General features: G+C 41.9%; 1 protein-coding gene and 1 long non-coding RNA gene across 5 annotated transcripts in view; one reads left to right on the top strand and one right to left on the bottom strand.

Annotated features, from left to right (window-relative positions):
* Positions 1-231: 231 nt before the first annotated feature.
* LSM6 (LSM6 homolog, U6 small nuclear RNA and mRNA degradation associated) lies at positions 232-14606 on the top strand. Of its 3 annotated transcripts, XM_053216900.1 has the most exons (6): positions 233-390; positions 2022-2111; positions 3178-3336; positions 8552-8667; positions 12244-12357; positions 14318-14606. In XM_053216900.1, exons 4-6 carry the CDS (start codon positions 8574-8576, stop codon positions 14350-14352), a joined length of 243 nt encoding a protein of 80 aa, XP_053072875.1. In that variant the 5' UTR covers positions 233-390; positions 2022-2111; positions 3178-3336; positions 8552-8573; the 3' UTR covers positions 14353-14606. The 3 variants fall into 3 exon arrangements, with proteins under 3 accessions (XP_014937079.1, XP_053072875.1, XP_014937073.1); XM_015081587.3 differs by lacking the exon at positions 3178-3336; XM_015081593.3 differs by lacking the exons at positions 2022-2111; positions 3178-3336 and having other exon boundaries at positions 232-390.
* Positions 14459-19487, bottom strand: part of LOC128314449 (uncharacterized) — a 27608-nt gene continuing 22579 nt past the window's right edge. For both annotated transcript variants that reach the window (XR_008296092.1, XR_008296091.1), the window contains one exon: positions 14459-18096. This is a non-coding gene — a long non-coding RNA (uncharacterized LOC128314449). The remainder of the gene's footprint in view (positions 18097-19487) is intronic.

Raw genomic sequence — 19487 nt, 5'->3', positions numbered from 1 at the left:
AGTCATTACGCTAGCAGTAATACTCAGTTTAGTATGACTTCAAACTATTTCTTGCATTTCTGCCTAAAAGAAATCCTGGCTGAAAGATCACTTCCAGTTTTCCCTTTTTAAGGGTGTTTGCTTTCCGTTAGAAGAGAGAGCACCAGCGCTTTCTACTTTGACCTCCAAAGCACCAACCTCGACTTTAGGCAAAAGATTCTTGGATTTGAGCGTTCCGGCGAAGTCCGGCCTTTTTGGTCCTCGCGGGCTGCCGTAGCCAAGAAAGGCAGCACTCTGTTCCCCAGAAAAGTGCCACCTGCGGCCGCAGTTTCACTTTCGGTTTCACCCGGGTGGTCCGCGGAGGCAAGCTAGTGGCGCTGCTGGAAAGGAGGTTTGGATCCCGGCCACCAGGTGAGCCAGGCGGCTGTGCGGGCGGTTCGAGGCCCCAGTGTTCGTTCGCCCCGGGCGGGTTTGGAGAGTAGCAACCCGGATCTGGGCCAGGACGGAGCGTGGATTCCGGGGCCTGCGGATGGCGGGTGCCCGCACGATGCCGCGCTCACGGTCTCCTCCACTCCTGGAAAGGCCAGGAAGTCAGGAGATCTGTGGTCGCCGGCCCTGAGACCCCCGCCCCCGGCACCCCTCCGGGGGGCGTCTAGACCACGCGGGGATGAACGGTAGCTGCCTGGCCCCACCGAGTTGGCTTCCGAGACCAGTCCTGGTGTAGAAGTTCCCGAGGGAACCCCGACATTAGCCTTCGGATTGGGCGAGAAAGCGGGCCCGGAATACACGGGCAGGCTTCGCTCGGTTCCCAGGGCTACACCGACCACGTCGGGATGGTTCCGCTGACACCCAGGAATTGAGAGCTGGACCAGCCTACCTAACCCAGTCCATCTTACCCAGTCCTCAGGTTTCGGATGTCCACAGTTGTATGGTGTTAAGTCCTATCACCAGGACTTTTGTGTATAGGTGTGCGCGCTCGCTCATAGCAGGTATTTTTAGAGTGTCTAGAATTAGGCTGATGCAGATAACGTTGGTAGTAGTGACTTAGTGTGCCACCCACGCCTTAGTAATACAGGATTATTGAAAAATTGAAAACACATAAGAATATGGTAAAGGAAGTAAGATTCACTGAAACCTTTCCGCCTGCCATTTATTTGTGTATTTTACTCTTGTATGTACTACTTTCTATTCGAGCTTAGACTCCCTATTTTATCAGTTAACAGTATATACAGTCGTCCACTTTCATTTAAAAGTTCTTTCTAAAAACTTCTAATTTTCTATCTTTTGATTGGCTGCCTATTCTGCCGTTGTGTAGGGCCCATAAATGCAGCCATTGCCTGACTGAGGCCTTTAGGGTGTTTGAGAAGTTTTGCTTCACTTAAAAAAATTTTAATGTTTATTTATTTTTGAGAGGAAGAGACAGAGTGTGAGCCGGGGAGGGGCAGAGAGAGAGGGAGACACAGAATCCGAAGCAGGCTTCAGGCTCTGAGCTGTCAGCACAGAGCCTGACGTGGGGCTCAAACCCGCCATCATGACCTGAGCCGAAGTTGAGCGCTTAACAGCCGAACCACCCAGGCGCCCCTTTGCTTAACTTTAGCATCCCAGGTAATACTTTGTTAAACTTAAAAAAACAAAAAAACTGTATTTCAGATTATTTGCTTGGACTAGATTCTGAGAAGTGAAATTAGTACAATAGATGCTGTGTTCTACTAAGGTCTTTTTAGATCTTCATACCCTTTGCCAAATTGTTTTTCAGAAAAGTTTTAGTAGTTTACATCATTCATGTATGATAATGCCTGTTTTCACCAAAAGAGTGATAGCTCATAATACAGTTCTAATACATCAGCCTCTCTCTCTCTCTGTCTCTTTTGTGGTGTATCTCACAATTCCAATTGCTTGAATTTTGTGCAGGAGTCTAAGAGGGTTATTTGGTGTGTGTGTGTAAATGTATTATTGGAGCAGAAGTCAGCATAGGCTGGACTGAGTGTTAGAGCAAGATGATCTCTTAAGTGATCATCTAGCATAACTTCCTTATTTTGCAGATGAGGAGCCTGGGGCCTTGAGAGGTGAAATGAGGAGTTATCCAAGGCATACAGCTAAATTAAGTAGCAGAGCTGGGATTAGGCTCCCAAGTGAGTACTCCTTATCCTGCATTGGGTGGTCTCTCACTAGACTGTGGCATATTTGGTATGAGAATTTAAAAAAAAAGGTTTACATCACTTGGATTATTCTATCCTTTGAGAATTGTGCCAAAGAACAAAGACTTAATCATCTGAGGGAACTGTAATACTGAAAAATGGGAAATTGACCATTTTCATGACCGGGATTAGAAATCCATTATTTATAATGGCAGCCCCTTCAAGATTTACTTTTTAAATTTTTTTTCAATGTTTATTCATCTTAGAGCGAAAGAGAGAGAGAGCGCACACAAGTGGTGGGGGGGGGGGGGGTGGGCAGAGAAGAGAGAGAGGGACAGAGGATCCGAAGCAGGCTCTGTGCTGACAGCAGCAAGTCTGATGTGCGGCTCAAACTCACAGACTGTGAGATCATGACCTTAGCCACCCAGGTGCCCCCAAGACTTTTGACAGTTGTTTTCAGATTCTCTTTATGTCAGAATAAAGGATCTAATAAGTTGTATTTTGTACTCTATTATCTGGTTAGAATTGAGCTGTTCTCATTTATTATACCTTGAAGGTTTTTTAAAATTCTTTGTTGCTTTAAGACCAGTTGACATTTTGGGCCAAATAATCCTTTGTTGTGGAGGGCTATCTTATGGTTTGTAGAACGTGAAGCAACGCCCCTGGCCTCCATCTACTAGATATCAATAGCACCACCCTTCTCCAGAATGTCTCCAGACATTTCCCAATGTCCCCACTTGCTTACAGGAATTACTTGGGGAACTTTATAAAAATGTGACAGTGCCCCTTGCTCGGGGAGTCTGATTAGCAGCAGGCTTCAGGAATCTGCATTTTAACAAGCATCTCTGTTGACTCCATGCAGTTGGTTCTTACGTAACACAGAAACATTTCAGTTTTCTTCATTCTTCTTTTATTTGATGATCAGTAATAGAGTTATTACTGTGCTGTAGCTATTTAAGTGCACAGATGATACCATGCTAGTTACCATAACCGTAGTTTGTGGGTCAGGGAGAAAGAGACAGGGATTTTCCTTGGCACTGACATTAAATGCCCCCCACAGGCTTGGCTAGTGAGCTTACGAACCAGGGATACTATTTTCCCTGCCTCTGAGAAGCTTAGAACCTACCGTGGGAGACTGGTCAACAGGAAGACTACAGAATGGCCTGAGAAGTGGAAAGTGGTACCCTGAGGGCTGAGGTTCCTGGCTCACATGAGAGGGGTGGGGAAAGCAGCCCCCTACTGTGTGGAGAGGAGGGATTGGTATGAAGCCTTCAGAAGGGGGCCAGGTATGCCCCTGTCTCAAAAGGGAGATGTTTAGGGAGCGGCTCTCTGTGTCTGATGCCCTCTCCGTCCAGGGCTGTGTGTGTTTACTTGGGTTGTCATGTTGTGTTTCATTGTGATTTTTTTTTTTTTTTTTTTTTTTACTTTTCACGTTTTTTTCACCCGAAGCTGTCAGTGTGCTATGAGTGAGTAGGTGAAAGTTTACTAGTGAACATTGCCAAGAAACCAGGATTTGCATGGTTTGCAAATCTGCAAATCATCTGCTCAATAACGCAACTCTTGAAATCACATCAGATCTCCTTCTGAACCTTTGACCATTGTATTTCTTCACAGGCTATTTGTCACTTGAGGCATTTTCCCTCCAGTGCTCCTACTCTCCACCCAGATCTCCACTTATATCTCCATGCACGTCTGTGGCCATGCTCCAGGCTTAGCAGGAGAATCTAGACATATTCAAAAGGGCAGCTTTGAAAGGGCTTAGGCTTTGGGACCAAAAGCCTTACTTCTGCTTACCACCTTACAGGGTTACTGTGTGAATTGCTTGTGAATCTAACATACATAGTTGGATGAATAAAATTTGTTTTTTTTCCCCCCATTCTTTTACCAAAAAAAAAAAAAAAAAATCTCTGCAGGGCAGTTTGCAGATGTTCTTATACTGGACCTCTCATCTCAGTAGCTTCTGGCAGAAAATATACAGCCTTTGACTTAATAGCCATTTCTGAAAATAGGTCATTTAAAACAAGCCTGAGTAGGAGGCAGGGGAGGGAGAGAGCCATAGAGGTGATTATGGCTTTAATTTTGAAGGGAGAAGTTTTATCAAGGTGACCCCTGCAGAAAGGAGGCCTTTTTCTTTTTATGTGTTTATGGTTCAAGAGGCTTTTCTCTCGCTTCAGAAATGGTCAGAACTGTTCCTTCTGCCGTAACCAATTTAAAAGATGAACACTTAAAATTACGTGAGCCAAGTGATGGGAAAAATTGTGACGTTGAGACCAATTTACTCACACAAAATGGATTTATGGGCCAGTCATTAAGTAACAGGGAGTACCCAGGAAGCCTAATGAAGATGAATGTAAAAGACGTGGCCTCCTAAAGTGATGGATAAAATGTGTTTGAAGCAACCACCCTCTTTTCAAATAACTTTTAAAATGGTTTTGGTTTTTTTTTTTTTTTTTCCCAAGAGATTCTGCAGAACGAAGATGTCCTGGAGAATAAATGCAAAGCTTGGTATTAGTCTTTCCTTTCATGTGGCTCACAGTCTTTTGAGGGAGAAAGGACTTGTGTATAAAAAAGTAGAGAATATAAAAGAGAGTAGTGAAAGATGATATCAAATCCCAACCAAATGGGAAACGCATCCTGCCAGAACTAAGTGAGCTGGTCACCTCCACTCTGCTGTGGAAGGTAGCAGGTGGAGCTCATGTGAGTCTCTCCTTAGAACCCCCTCGTGTTCCCCTCCACTGACACAGTATTCCCCATACTTGCCAGTTCAGAAGGGTCTGCTGGGCATGTGCAAACCGGTTCCAGGGTTCTTTCCCGCACCCACCGAATCAGAATCCCGAAGTGAGCCAATTGATTGATGTTTAGGAAACTGACTTAGCGGCTGGAGCCCAAGCTCTTTTAGCCTGACTTGCCCTGCCTGCCAGAAATGTGGCCCTTCTCCCTTCTGCAGCTACATTTTGTCTTCTTTGCCTGTGTAGCATTTTCTCCTCAAACCCAAACACACAGTCTGCTGCCTTTGCCAAGATTTCTGTCCTTTCAGCCAGTGGACTCCTTTTCCTTCGCACTCAGTTCAGATGTCTCCCCCAGGAATCCTTTGACCCACCAAGCCTGCGCTAAGCGAGCTTCTCTGTGTGCTGCTCCCTGCACAATTCTGTCCAAATACATTACAACTTTTTAAAAAAGTTCTCCATTGGCCTGTCCTTGTGCCAGCTCTGGAGCGCAAAGTCTGAGGGCCCAAGGCTATGTGTGTCTCATTAGTCTCACACCCCCAGCCTCTGCGCCTGACACTTGGGTGCTCACTTAGGCGCTGTACAAAAGTTAGAAGTGTTGAATGCCTTCAGGAAGAGATTGATGTTAATTGGAGTAAAAATGTGGCTTAATGGCAGAGGTGTGATCTTTGATGAGCTTAGAAGGATATTATCTATGCTCTTTAAAAAGGTGAAGAAAGAAGATGAGTAACATTTTAAAAATAATTAATACCAGCAGTTGTCGAGGTTTGTGGTCTTTTTTTTCCTGTCATTAACTTAACTTTGGACAAGGTAGTTAATAATATTCCTGTCAACTAGATTTTCACGTGACAGTGCATCGTAGTGTTTTTTTTTTTTTTAACACAAGATAAACAGCTAGTTTCATCTCAAGTCTTGTACCTAGAAAGTGCCATAATGGGATTTCCCATCTAATAGGAAATGAGCCTGACTCATGAGTTGAGTCTCTATCAGGCCTTTGGGGTTAATAGTCTCTCTGGCCTGTTCAACCACAAAACAGCACATGTTCAGGACATAAATGAGGGAGTTTATAGACGAATGGGAAGATTAGTTTGTTTTTACTAAACCCATCAAGAGTACTGAATCTGTTACAAGGTTTACTTTATAATATTTTTTCTTGTGTTCAAAACAACATAAAATTGTTGTGTGGTCTGAGTCTTGAATGAATAGTGATTGTACTGAATAGCGGTTGTAATTCCACTTATCTATTGAGACTGTAGCTACAAAAATAAACTGGCAATCCAGTGGAAAAGTTAAATTAAAATTTCCTGAGTAAAATAATTAGCTGATCACATTTTTAAAGTCTTTCAAGTCTTGGGGAGATGGAGTAGGGAATGGTCCAAATAACAGCTCCAAATTCAAGAATACTTTGTGAAATTTGCATTTTCTTTTGTTTAACTTAGGATGTTGACTTTTTATGGTTACAGAAAATTATTTTACTGAAATTATACTCCCTTTGTTTACTCACACTCTTTGAACAAGAGTTTAAATTCTTCTAGATTCTAAGTTTTTTAAGGTCAGAACCTGTGTGAATGAGATATTTGTGAATTTCTTTGAAAATATGTGCAGACAGACACGTGTTTGTTGAAGAAATGAAAAGCCGACAGCCTAGCATTCTACCTTACCCAAACTGCTGAGCCAGCACAGATTCACTTTGAGAAGATCTGCAAACAATGTTCCTAACCCTGAATTCAGGTCATTGAGTGAACAGATTTGGAGTGAAATAAGCTGGGCTGTTTCTGGAAGAATGTGTTACGAAAATGTTGATTGAAAACAATTTGAGTTTTTGAGCAGAACCTTCAAATATTGTATCCATACTGATTTTTAAGTGTTAATACTATATGGCTACTAAAGAATAGCTTCATTTGACTGAAACAGAAAAATTAATTTTCAAATTCCTTTTGCTATCAGTTTTTGCTTAAGTAACCACAGTTTTGTTACATTGGTTTACCAGAATATTTTGAGCCAGATAACTTACATAACAAGATGAGTTTTGAAAGGAGTCTTTGGCAACTATGTATGTTTGATCTGGGTATATAATACTCTGTATTTCAGAGTCCTATTCTTGAATAAGACTTTTTCTTACTAAAAGGCAACGTATGGAATGGGAGAAGATACTTGCAAGAGACGTATCTGATAAAGGGTTTAGTATCCAAAATATACATAAAAAAACTTCTAAAACTCAACACCCAAAAAACAAGTAATCCAATTAAAAAATGGGTAGAAGACATGAACAGGCATTTCTCCCAAGAAGACATACAGCTGGCCAACAGACACATGAAAAGGTGCTCATCACTGATCATCAAGGAAATGCAAATCAAAACCACAATGAGATAATCATGTCACACCTATCAGAATGACTAAAATCCACAGTGCAAGAAACAACAGGTGTTGGCAAGGATGTGGAGAAAAAGGAACCCTATTGCGCTTTTGATGGGAATGCAAACTGGTACAGCCACTCTGGAGAACAGTATGGAGGTTCCTCGAAAGTTAAAAATTGAACTACCCTATGAAAGTATTTACCAAAGAATAAGAAAACATTAATTCAAAGGGATACATGCACCCCAGATTTTATTTATAGCAGCATTATTTACAATAGCCAAATTTGGAAGCAGCCCAAGTGTCCATCAGCTGATGAATGGATAAAGAAGAAGTGGTGTATACATACAGTGGAATATCATTCAGCTATAAAAAGAATGAAATCTTGCCATTTGTAATGACAAATGGATGGAGCTAGGGAGTATTAGTGATGCAAAAGTGAAATAAGCCAGTTGGAGAAAGACAAAACCATATGATTTCACTCATATGTAGAATTTAAGAAACAAAACAAACAAAGGGAAAAGAAGAGAGAGACAAACCAAGAAACAGACTCTTAACTGTAGAGAACGGATGGTTACCAGAGGGGAGGTGGGTGGGGGGATGTCTTTTTCTTCATCTGTAAAATGAAGATTAAAAACAATACCTGCCCCATAAGGTAGTGAGGTTTAAATGGATTAATACATAAAAGCGCTTAGGTAAGTGCTGACATACAGTACACTCAAATACTAGCTCTCAATTATGATTATAATTATTTTGAGAAACGCTGTTTTGGCATCAGTCGTTTGTAAATATGTCTACATCATATAACATAGACTTTAAAATATGACTGATTTGAGCTTGAACGTTGGTTCCATCACATTTGGGGGGCAAATTATTTCAAGTTTTTGAGCTGTTATTTTCATTAGCAAAATGAGGTATTAAGACATTCTTCCCAGGGTTCCTACAAAGATCAAATGCGATAGTGGTTATAAGGATCTTAGAGTGCTCAGCATAGAGAAAGCATTCAGCAAATGATGGAGGTGGCCGTGGCTGCAATGCATATACTGACTGTGTGTGAGACAGTAGTGACAAGCGATTAAGAATAGGGGCTCTATTCACACAGGGGGCTGTGGTGAAGCTGTGTCATAGGGTCGCTGTGGGTTACCTGAGTGAGATAATGCATTCGTTTAGTATTTCGCTGTACGTACTGGAAACATGTCAGCTGCCCTGTTGTGATAGCAGTAGTGAATGATGTTGAGTCTTCATCTGTGGTCCTTTGATACTTGACTTCCTACAGATACGTTAAAGGTTTCCAGGCTTTTTGTTGTTGTTGAATAATTAACTTTTGCCTTCACTTTTATTACCCCCTTTCAGATTCTTGATCAGGATTGTTAAAATGAGTCTACGGAAACAAACCCCGAGTGACTTCTTAAAGCAAATCATTGGACGACCAGTTGTGGTAAAATTGAATTCTGGAGTGGATTATCGAGGTAGTGTTTTCATGCTTCATCCTCACTGGTGCAACTAAATAAGTAAATATGACTGAACTGGTTTTTATTAATGTCTTAAACATATCCAGGAGACCAAAAAAGTATGGGTTCTCCGTAGTTTTTATGCCTATTTCTTTTCTACCCCTGAGATAGTTCCTTTTGGAGACAGTGCAGGTAGCAGAGTGTGTGCTTCTGACTTCCGCTGTGATTTGTGTGACTGCTGTCTCCTGTCTGTGCTTTGAGACTGCGTGTGCCTAAGCTCCCTGGTAAGAGCCAGGGTTCTCAGTCACCTGGGGCATAAATAACCAGGTACAGAAGAACACCTTAGCCCAGCAGCATTCATTTTTGCCAAAGTATTCACGAATGACAAGCAGCTGTTTAGACAGTATCATTTTACAACATGAACTTCCCACTCTTACAATATGCGTGGACTCCAGATACACCTTTCTTTTCTTTTAGAGAATGCTCTTTTTAAGAGGCTGTGACACTACTGAAATTAACTTTGTGGGGGAAAAATGGTATCACACATGCCATTTTTTAAAAATTTTTTTTTTTAATGTTTATTTATTTTTGAGACAGAGAGAGACAGAGCATGAACAGGGGAGGGTCAGAGAGAGAGGGAGACACAGAATCTGAAGCAGGCTCCAGGCTCTGAGCTGTCTGCACAGAGCCCGACGCGGGGCTCGAACTCACGGACCATGAGATCATGAGCTGAGCCGAAGTCGGACGCTTAACCGACTGAGCCACCCAGGCGCCCCTCACATGCTATTTTTAAAAGTTACTAAATTCCTAATCTTCCAAAATTTAAGTATGTTTAATTACCTGGAATATTCCACGGGTGCAGATAATGAATTCATTAGCAGAGTAAAGCCTTTTGTCTCTTTTCTGAATGATGATAGTAATCTTGAATTTTTTCCTCTTTCCATACATGCAAATTTAATATTACTGAGAACTTACTGTGTGTCCATTGTGTGCTAATCATTTCAATTTCCAATTTATCTTCACGTAAATCCTTTGAGATACCTGTTTATCCCCATCTAGTAAGGGAGGAGCTAGGACTCCCAACTCAAGCTTAACTTAAAGCCTTGTTAAGAAATCACTCTACTGTTTTTGTACGGCTTTAGTTTCTTGATATCAACAACATATCTCCAGTTTAGTTTGATTTTTGTAGTAGAACTAATGGATTTATACTGAATACTGAGATAGAAAGTCTCTATGTACCGCTTTACACCCATAAACTTTTGATGAGCCCAAAGGAGATACCAGACTTCTAGAGATTTGAACATACTCGCCAGTCGTTTAGGGTAGGGACATTATGTTCAATATCTTCTCAGAATCCACTTCATTGGGGAGATTAGCCAGCCTAGCCTGACTTTTTTTTCTCTATCCCCATTAGGGAAATTTTTTGAATTTGTAAAGGTAATATATGTGTTTTTCCTTTTTTCTTTTTTTTTTTTTTTTTTTCAGCAAGTTCAAAGCAAATAATGAAGAAACATATATAGAAGAAAGCAGTCGCTCCAAATTTTCCATTGAGATAATCAGGCTTACCAATTGGGACCTGTGTCCATATAAGCATAATTTTATATAAATGGAATCATCTGTACATACACCCTTATTTTTTTTTTTTTTTACATTAAAAAAAATGTATTCAGTTCTCTGACACTACAGAATGTTTAATGCTGCATAGGAGTACCTTGTGTGGATGTACCACCACTTTGTTTTTGTTTTTAACTAGTTTCCTGTTAATGGACATGTTGGTATTTACCGAGTTTTTGCTATTTTAAGTAAACAACTCCGCTTCTTTGACATGTATTTTGAACACTTGTCCAAGTATTTCTTTAGAAGAAATCCTCTGGGCTAGGATTTCTGTGTTAATGAGCTTGCCAAGTGGCCCTCTAGTCGGGGCAGATGGGTTTATTCTTCTCTGTGTTCTCACCAACCCTTGTATTAGCCTTGTTTTCAACTTTTCCATTCTAATTGGCAACAAGTAATAGTTTCATTTTGTTTCTGTTTCTTTGTTTACTAGTGAAGCTGAACCGCCTTTCACATGGCTAGTAACCATAATGATTGAATTAAAAAACCCAGCTCTCTGTAACAATTTCTCTTGAAGTTTAAAGAAAACTTTGTTTCTTCTGTTATTCATAGTAGTTTATCCCTTAGAGAAGGGAGGGGGTTACAATTACAACCTCCTGGAATCTTTCTCGTAAAACAACCTTTGCCAGGAGAAGGGATATTTTTATTAGTGAATATTTCATTTTGGAATGCCTTTAGTTAAGTTTAAAATAGATTTGCATATCATGTTTCAGAAGTTTCCTGCCTGTTTAGGATTATGGTTTTGATGTAGAATGATACAGCAGGAAATAAACTACAAAGTTACATCCTAAACTTTCTTTTGATAGGAAATAATTGTTAGTAATTGTCCATTATCTATTCTGGTTCTCTGAAAGTGTGCAGCTTCTAGCAGAATTCCGTTAGGTTAACGTCTTGTGTTCTCATGACACACACAATTGGGAAAAGAAACTTTTTGTTTAGAGGAAAATGGGGGCAGAGGCAGAGTGAGGAGCATATTAACGAAGTGGAGGCCAAATGAAGCCATCGACTTGACTAATTGAATCAAGTTTGTACTGTTTGTTTTCACTTAATTTTTTTTTCTAGAAAATACCACTTTAAGTTAAAGACCCGGACTTAGAGGCTTATATATTTTCACCTTTTGGAAAAAACAAAAAACAAAACAAACAAACAACTTGCCCTGAGATATATATATATATATATATATATATATCTCAGGGCAAGTTTTGCACAATTTATGCCATTTTAACACAATTAAAAAGATTCACTCAAACAGTTTTTCCTTAAAAGCTCCTCAGAACGTCTTGGGCCACTTTTCTATATTAGTCTGGATTTGAAAATATTCTAACTGTGATAAAACAGAAAGGGATGTGTTATAATGCAATATGTTGCCCTCTCTTCTCAAGCTGCTCTTCACTGTGAGTCACAACTTTAAGATGTGCCTTCAGGAGCACCTGCTGTCTCCTCTTCTATTATTTTAACAGATTGTGGAGACTTCCTCTTAACCCTAGAGTACATTCATCTGCTGCAGTAGATGTTGCGAAAGAATGCAATAAATCTGCCAGACCCATATTTCACTTAGTGGCTGAAGTAAGAAATGCCACTGGAAGCGAGGAGTCTTGGCCAGTGGTCATTTGTTCCTGCATAATTGCCCACTCCTGATTTTAGCTTTCAAAGGATGGTGTCTTATTTGGAACATGCTTGTTCTGTTATTTTTGGGAAGGCTTTAGAACTTGCTGTTGTTATCACACATATCACAAAGCAAGTGATAGTTTGATGTTTTCCCTCTTAGCAGTGGGTATATGACTGCTTTCACACTGTATGCTTCTTAGCCTTCCTTCACAGTGGCACAGAATGAACCGATCTGAGTTTCATTTACAGTGTGAATTTTTATATTAAGCATGTAAGAGCTAACAAATAAAGAGATTGTCAGCTCTAAGGTATACCCTGTAATTTTCAACTCTGACTTGCTTTAAGTATCTTCTCTTTGACTAAATCTGCCTCCAGGGGTCCTGGCTTGCCTGGATGGCTACATGAATATAGCCTTGGAGCAGACGGAAGAATATGTAAATGGACAGCTGAAGAATAAGTACGGGGATGCATTTATCCGTGGAAACAATGGTAATATTCTCTCACTGTACAATTGTGTAACATCCAAAATAAGCCTTTTTGTTTATAATCAGGATCTCCAGCAGATTTTCTACATAATTCAAAAGTTTAGTTTTAGTTTTGCCTTGTTAATTTTTAACTTCTTATATCTCGGATCTTCATTGTGACCATTTTTTTTAAGATGCCTCCTGGAGTTTTAGAATAGGCATTCTCACCTTCCCTCTCTTTACTAATGAAGAACCAAGGGGCATTAGTATACTGACCCAGAACCCGGTACTTTTGAATACAGTTGATTATATTCCCCCAACACTGCCTCTCACAGTGGCAGTTGGAGCCAAAACGATGGCCCCTGTTTCCCCGCTGTCTTTGGTTTGCATCATTTGGCAGTCAGCTTGTCCTGTGTGTCCTTTTCTGTCTTAAACATTCAAATGCCTGTTGTGGAGGTTTGCATCCTTTAGTTTGGCAAAAAAAAAAAAAAAAAAAAAAAAAGACAAAATAGGAAATAGGGTTCTAAAGTTACTCTGCTAGTATATTGCTATGATTATTACAGTTTTAAGTACCTTGTTTTAAACAGTTATCATTAGAGTCGTATTTGAGTTTCTCAGGGGGAAGGGAGAGACATCAAAACTGTGGTAACTGCCCTTCGACCCATCCCCACTCTTTGGTCCCATCCCTCAAATGGAGCTCAGGTTTTTTATGGACGTGCATTCTTTGGTTCTGGGTAATTTCTTCATCCGCCTTTACAGCTGTATCTCTGCTCTGAACTAAGTATCCTGACTTATTGTAGGTGTTCTGTCTCCTGTTCTTACAGTACCACATTTTCTCATGTCCTCTCTTTTTTTTTTTTTTTACATCTTTTGCTGGCTTTTTAGTCTTCCCAACATGGAAAATTTCCTCTCTATTTTTTTAATATTATTCTTATTTTACTCCCTCCATTTACTAGAAATGTTATGCTCTCTGCCCATCTCCAGACAGCTGATAGCAGTAGCCACCTGTGAGTGGTGACAGGCTAGATCCTGTCACATGCACACCACATCTAGCGCTTGTCCAGTTTCCCAGGTGTGTTTTTGCTGTCATTCTGATGATTCCCTTCATGTAACTTTTTCCACGATGTAATCAGCAGTAGTTCTCTTTAGCCCCCCCAGATTTACATCTTTGTCTCTTAAAGAGGATCCCGACTTACTTGTTTAATATGTGCTACGTTCTTTGGTCAAAATGCCTTTTAAATGTCACTTTGAAGAGCCGTGTCGGAGTCTCAGTAGGCAGGGGGGTAGGGGGTGGGAAGAACGCCTCTGGCGAAAGCCTGACCAGAGTCCCCTAGTTCTCACATTTCGTCTTGTTCTCATGGACCACCACATACCCTGAAGGGTCCAGTTTGGGTGTTCACAAGAGGACTAGGTGAGCAAAACTTTGGGTAACACCAAAGGTTGATATTTTAAAAGGGAACTCAGAATAAAACTTTTAGTATTTTAAAAACAAGAACAGAAGCAAAACAAAACAAACAAAAAAAACCCACAAAAACTCCTCAGCCCTTGTTTATCGCGTTGTAATTAAAGAATAGTAAACAGCAAGTTTAGAGTTTTTATTGGAGAGATGGATGGAAATGTTTTTTATTGTTAATCTGAAGTCTCCCCTGGTGGGTTTACTGGTTTGCTTTCCTACAAGCATAATAAATCTGTAATTATAAAACATTCTTAGATTCCAGGGATTTTCACATCCCTTCTGTTTTGTCCTCCTGGTCTCAGTTTGCAGTCACATGTACAGCCAGCACTAGAACACAGGCCTGTAAGACATCAGATGCGCGTCTGGATTCATGAAATTAGTTTTTCAGTCGTCCTAGACTTTCTCGTGTCGTATGAAAATTCCCTTTAAATTTGCAGAGATGTTAGGCCAACATCTATTTGCTTTTAGAACTTGCTGTTGTGAGACTTAAGCACAGGTTTTTTTCAACATATTTATTTTTTCTTTTCAGTATTGTATATAAGTACACAGAAGAGAAGGATGTGAAGACGCCAGGAGTACAATACTTTTCATACTGGGGTATATTTTTTTATGAGATTTTTTGGGGGTTCCTTTGTGACTTCCACTTGTCCCATTTCATAATAGTTGGTGATTTTTCACTGACCTGTGAGGAAGAGAAATGTACAGAATTGTGATAATGTAATTGCGACGCGTTCCTTCCTATTTAAGTTTCAGTCATTTCCTTTTACCTCTGTGTCAGTGTGCAGAAAGCAAAAGAATAAAAAAAGAAAGAAAAGCTATTTCCCTGTACGTGATTTTAACCCAAGGCTGCAGCAGTGTCATATGCTCTGATTGCTTTACTTACTTGTCTGATGAAAGGATGCATGCGGTGGTAATTGAAACATTTTAGAGACGTCCTTCTTTAGCCCATCGCCTTCGATTTGCCACACAAAATGCGTGAGTGGAAATGTTCGACAGAGGCCTCCGGTTTCAGTCAGAGGCTGGGAAGGGTTTGTGAAGTCAGAAGTTCAGCCTCTGATTCTGTCACCTGGATAGAAAGTAGAGCTGGGGATCCGCAACAGCAGTGGGAATCTGAATGGAGTTGCGGGGGAGACCCAAACTCCACTTAGCAAAAAGCACCCCAGTTAAGCCAGGTCTGTCTGCAGTCACCTTGCACCTCCTGTGCAGTTAGACTTGTTAGGTTTTCTCGCCTTCTTTCAGGAGCGTTGGCATCAGTGTCCTTCTCTAATTTTTATGAAACACAGCAGGGGAGGAGCCAGTCATGTACATATGTCTGTCTGGCAGTGGTTTCCATTAAAGCAAAGCCTGGAGTTTGTAAACTTACTCAGGTTCCAGTTGCTTCACCGTGATTGGGGGAGAATTTCTCCTCACCCCCGCTGGGGAGGGGCTCCTGGGAAGCCTTTCTCTCAGATCCAAGCTGTGTGGGAGTGTGATGTTGTCCAGGAGCAGAGCACCAAGCATTCACGTTGCTTGGCACAAGGCGGCCCCCTCTGCATTATGTGACTCCCGCTGAGAGGGTTTTCACAGTTTATTAATGAGATTTCCACAACCCCGCTTTATTCTCTGAGCAGTTTATGCGGTCTCTAGGAACAACACATGTATCTGGGCACTGAGGTTGAATGAATACCAGACAATTGTGTGGACGTTGTATTGGCCTTCCTCCTCTCTCCCTCCCCAAGCTGAACAGCATTCCTGTTCCAGGAGCCAGTTGTATGATTTCAAACAATTGCCTGGTTGAAGGATGTTGTGGGGGGCAGGAGAGGGAAGGAGGGAGGAAAGGGGTGGTGCCAGTTCCGGGGAAGTGTATGTGGCATTTTGTCTTGCTTTATTTTAAAGATCAGAGTAATTGGAAACAATTATTTTTTAATAACTGAGAAAAGGTGAACAGGAACATTTCACAGGGTTTTACTGTGTGCACACCAAAAAGAAAACACTTTATGCTATGCTTCAATAATTTATCACTTCTTGACAGGGGCTTGAAAGGGTTCAGTCAGTAAGTACAAATCACCAGGACAACTTTTTTTTTTTTTTTCCCAAGTGGTGTATCAATCATAAACAACCCCCAGATCTCGGTGGTTTGAAACAACAAATGATGCTCACTCATGCTCCACGTCCACAGGGGCCAGCCGGTGGGATTCCCGCTCATCGTGGTCACCTGGGGGCTCTGACTCTTGTTTCTACCATCTCGGTGGGACTGAGGTTCGGTGCTACAGGGGAGGGGCATAAGCAATCATACTGGCTCTTAAATGCTTTCCCCGGTGGTGACCCCACCCCCCCCCACGCCCCCGTCACTTTCCCTCCATCTTGTTAGCCAAAGCAAGTAACATGGTCGTGGTTTACTCTAAGTTTCCTGGAAAGTGTAATTTTTGTTTTACAGACCCAGGAGAGAAAACTGGAAATGTTGGTGAGCAATGGCAGTATTTACCACAGTGTGTGTGTTAGGATTCTCCAGAGAGTCAGAACTAATAGGTTGTGTATGTAGATGTGTGTGTGTATAGATATATACACATACGCAGAGAAAGAGAGTTATTTTAAAGAGTTGGCTCATGTGATTGTGGGGACTGACAAACCCAAAATTCACAGGGTTGGCTTTTAGGCTGGGGACCTGGAGAAGAGCTGCACCAGAGACAGTCTGCTGGCAGATTCCCCTTCTGGGGGAGGTCAGTCCTTTTCTGTTAAGGTCTTCAGCCAATTGGGTGACACCCACCCACATTATGGAAGGTAATCTGCTTTACTCAAAGTCTCCTGATTTAAATGCATCTCATCTAAAAAACACCTTCACAAAAACATTTAGAATGTTTGACCAAATATCTCGGTACCATGGCCTAGCCCAGTTGACACATGAAATCAACTATCACAGCATGTTAACCGTACCCTTTGCATTATAAATCTCTCTCACAGAAACGAAGTATACCCAAATCCCAAACTGCATAGTCTCAAAGTTTATTGCTCATGGAAAAAGAATCCTTCGTCTGCTAACAGTGCGATTGAGGAACCTGTGTTCCTGGGGCTTTCACTACCGCTTCGTTAGATTCCAAAGAGAACTAGTGATTGGTTCCTTCCATGGTTTCAGAAGCTGGGTCTGGATAGATTGCTCTGGTTTTGTGGTTGCAGGACAACTTAGAAATTCCCAGCTAACGTGTTCCTGAACTTAAAACAAAAATGCAGAAGGTGAGAACAACCTTCACATAGAGCAGGTAAGCATTACCTCAAGCCACATACTGTGGGGAGATGGGCTTGGAGCCTTTTGCGTGCATCAGAACCGGGCTCTGTAAACCATTTCAGAGGCACAGGGGTATACTCCTCTAACACCAGTTGACCCTTACCACTTTTCTTATGTTAGGTTTGTGTGGCGCTCCCTTTCCAGTGTATTTGGAAGTATTTACAAGCACAGATCTATCCCGAGAGGGTGAATGTGCCGTCCATCTTGTTCAAAGACGGCCTGTTAATAGGACCTCGTGTTGGAGCGTGGCAGAGTTCACTTCACACCCTCTGGCGGATCTCTAAGATGCTGGGACTGCCCCAGCAGAGCACCCACAAGGGGGCCAAGCCCCGCCTGGATTTCATTAGCCACCTGAGCTGAGCCCCACAGTCTCCCCTTGTGGTCACTGAACAAGGCAGTCCCCTTTTTTCCAGATGTGGAGCCCCGAAGCAAAGAAGTAAAGTGACTTGCCCCAGGTCACTCAGGGAGTCGCTGCCACCAGACTAGCAGTTCCCACTGCTATTTGATCAGGGTCTTAAATGTCAAACTCCTGTCTGTTGATTCCGTCCAGGGTGCATGGCATCGATAAATCAATTTTCTCTTCTCTTCATCCTCCCGGTAATCTAAGTAGGAAGGTCCCCATGTGTGCTCATGGACTACCGTCCTCTGCATTCAGAGATGGGGTGGCTGACAGTGATTTGTTGTCACTCTTGCCCAGGTATGACAGGAAAGATCAGTAGGCAGCCAGCAGCCCTTTACACACGGGCCCAGGTGAAACCCGCCCCTTGGCTGGTGTCTGCAGTTTGCAGCGTCTTGCTTTTCTTGAGATGCCTGTCTCTTAGAATTTGTTTTTCTCTCTGGAGTGTCCCTGTTCCTAATGACTACATGACAGGCTGTTTGCCAGCAGCCCTCCGCTGTGTCTTCATGTTAGAAGCCGCATCGTCAGGTGCAGGACGTACATAAGAGAGATGGCAACAGGCTGTGTGTGACCTCAGTCACCCTTTCCTCCCTGGCGCAGTTCTGGCTGGATCCGTTGTCCTTTGTCCCAGGCTCATTTGCTCAGGTGTCTAATGAAGACAATTTGGTGCCGTGTCAAGAGTGAGGCCTTCCAGGCCACCCGACCACCCTCCCTGGAACCCATCACTGTCCTTAAGTGTACTTAGCACACACATGTCACCCCCACCACCCCATGACACCCCTCTGTGCCCTGACCCCGAGCACATGTGAGGCTTACTTAAAATCCAGCGAGGTTACATCGTGTTTCACATTAAATATGTTTTGTTTGATACGCTTACTCAGGACGTCACTTTTGCTGTTGTTATCATTATTCAGTTTATTATAAAAATTTTTTTAAATCATTTTTTTAAAGTTCTTTTATTGAAACTGATCACTTTGGAAACTGTGAGGACGAAGTCCAGGATGTCACGAGATGTAATAGGCCTTGATCAAAATGCCGTATTGTTTCAGAAGAAAAGAGAAATATCTATGTTAAGAAATATTAAAATAGAGGGTGAAGGAGAATAGGCACCTTCCCCCCCTGACCAGTTAGAAATGTTTCCCTCAAGGGGGCACCTGGGTGGCTCAGTCAGTTAAGCATCCGACTTCGGCTCAGGTCATAATATCGTGGTTCGTGGGTTTGAGCCCCACGTTGGGCTCTGTGCTGACCGCTCAGAGCCTGGAGCCTGCTTCGGATTCTGTGTCTCCCTTTCTCTCTGCCCCTCCCCTGCTCATGCTCTTTCTCTCTCTCAAAAATAAATAAAAACACTAAAAAATTTTTTTCTTTTTAAAAAAAGAAATGTTTCCCACATGGATTGGTTTCGCCTATTCAGAGAAATGAAAGTGTTGTTTTAACCAAAAGGGAAACCAGGTTAAATAATCAAGCAATCAGACAATTTAAGGACCCTTCTCTTCATTAAAAACCATTGCAAACTTTTAATAAGCTTGCTTTTTTAATTGTCATTCATTTTCCTTTAGTGAATGAAACTTCCCCAAAGCCAACACGTTTTCTTCTTCCTTCCCCATCCATCTTTCTTCTGTTTTATGGGAAAGAAACCAGTCGTTAGACTCCATAGTTCCCAAATTATGGGACACCACCCCTCCCAAATTATACAGGCATCATTTCTCTCAAAGTTGCCCTGATTCTGAATTCATGTCAGTTTATTATTCTAACAAGCTGACCCTTCCTTAAAACTTCTGTGTGGAGGTGAAGGGGGTGTGTTAAAGTCACTGTTGAATTTCAGTGGAAGCAGGACCCCTACCAAGTCAGTGACTCCTCGGAGGGCTGGAGGAAGGAACATCACTGAGCTAGGTGCTTTGGGAATTTAACGAAACGTGAAGGAAGAGAGATTCCCCTCTGCCTCGTCAAGTAAGAGACACATTACTCCAGATTAAATTGGAAACAGGAGACAAGTTAACTTTAGAGCCATTGTAGACTGGAAGCTCCCCGAGGGTAAGGCCG

This window comes from Acinonyx jubatus, chromosome B1, assembly GCF_027475565.1.
Source record: "Acinonyx jubatus isolate Ajub_Pintada_27869175 chromosome B1, VMU_Ajub_asm_v1.0, whole genome shotgun sequence".
Classification (NCBI taxonomy): domain Eukaryota; kingdom Metazoa; phylum Chordata; class Mammalia; order Carnivora; family Felidae; genus Acinonyx; species Acinonyx jubatus.
The sequence above is the reverse complement of the archived record's forward strand: the minus strand, read 5'-3'. Positions and strand labels throughout refer to the sequence as shown.

What these genes read in the sequence shown, in the direction of transcription:
- LSM6 (XM_015081593.3), top strand. Translation starts at nt 8,574, where the DNA reads ATGAGTCTACGGAAACAAACCCCGAGTGACTTCTTAAAGCAAATCATT. An exon ending in TTCTGGAGTGGATTATCGAG is followed by an intron (nt 8,668 to 12,243) that starts GTAGTGTTTTCA and finishes ATCTGCCTCCAG; the next exon opens with GGGTCCTGGCTTGCCTGGAT. An exon ending in ATTTATCCGTGGAAACAATG is followed by an intron (nt 12,358 to 14,317) that starts GTAATATTCTCT and finishes TTTTCTTTTCAG; the next exon opens with TATTGTATATAAGTACACAG.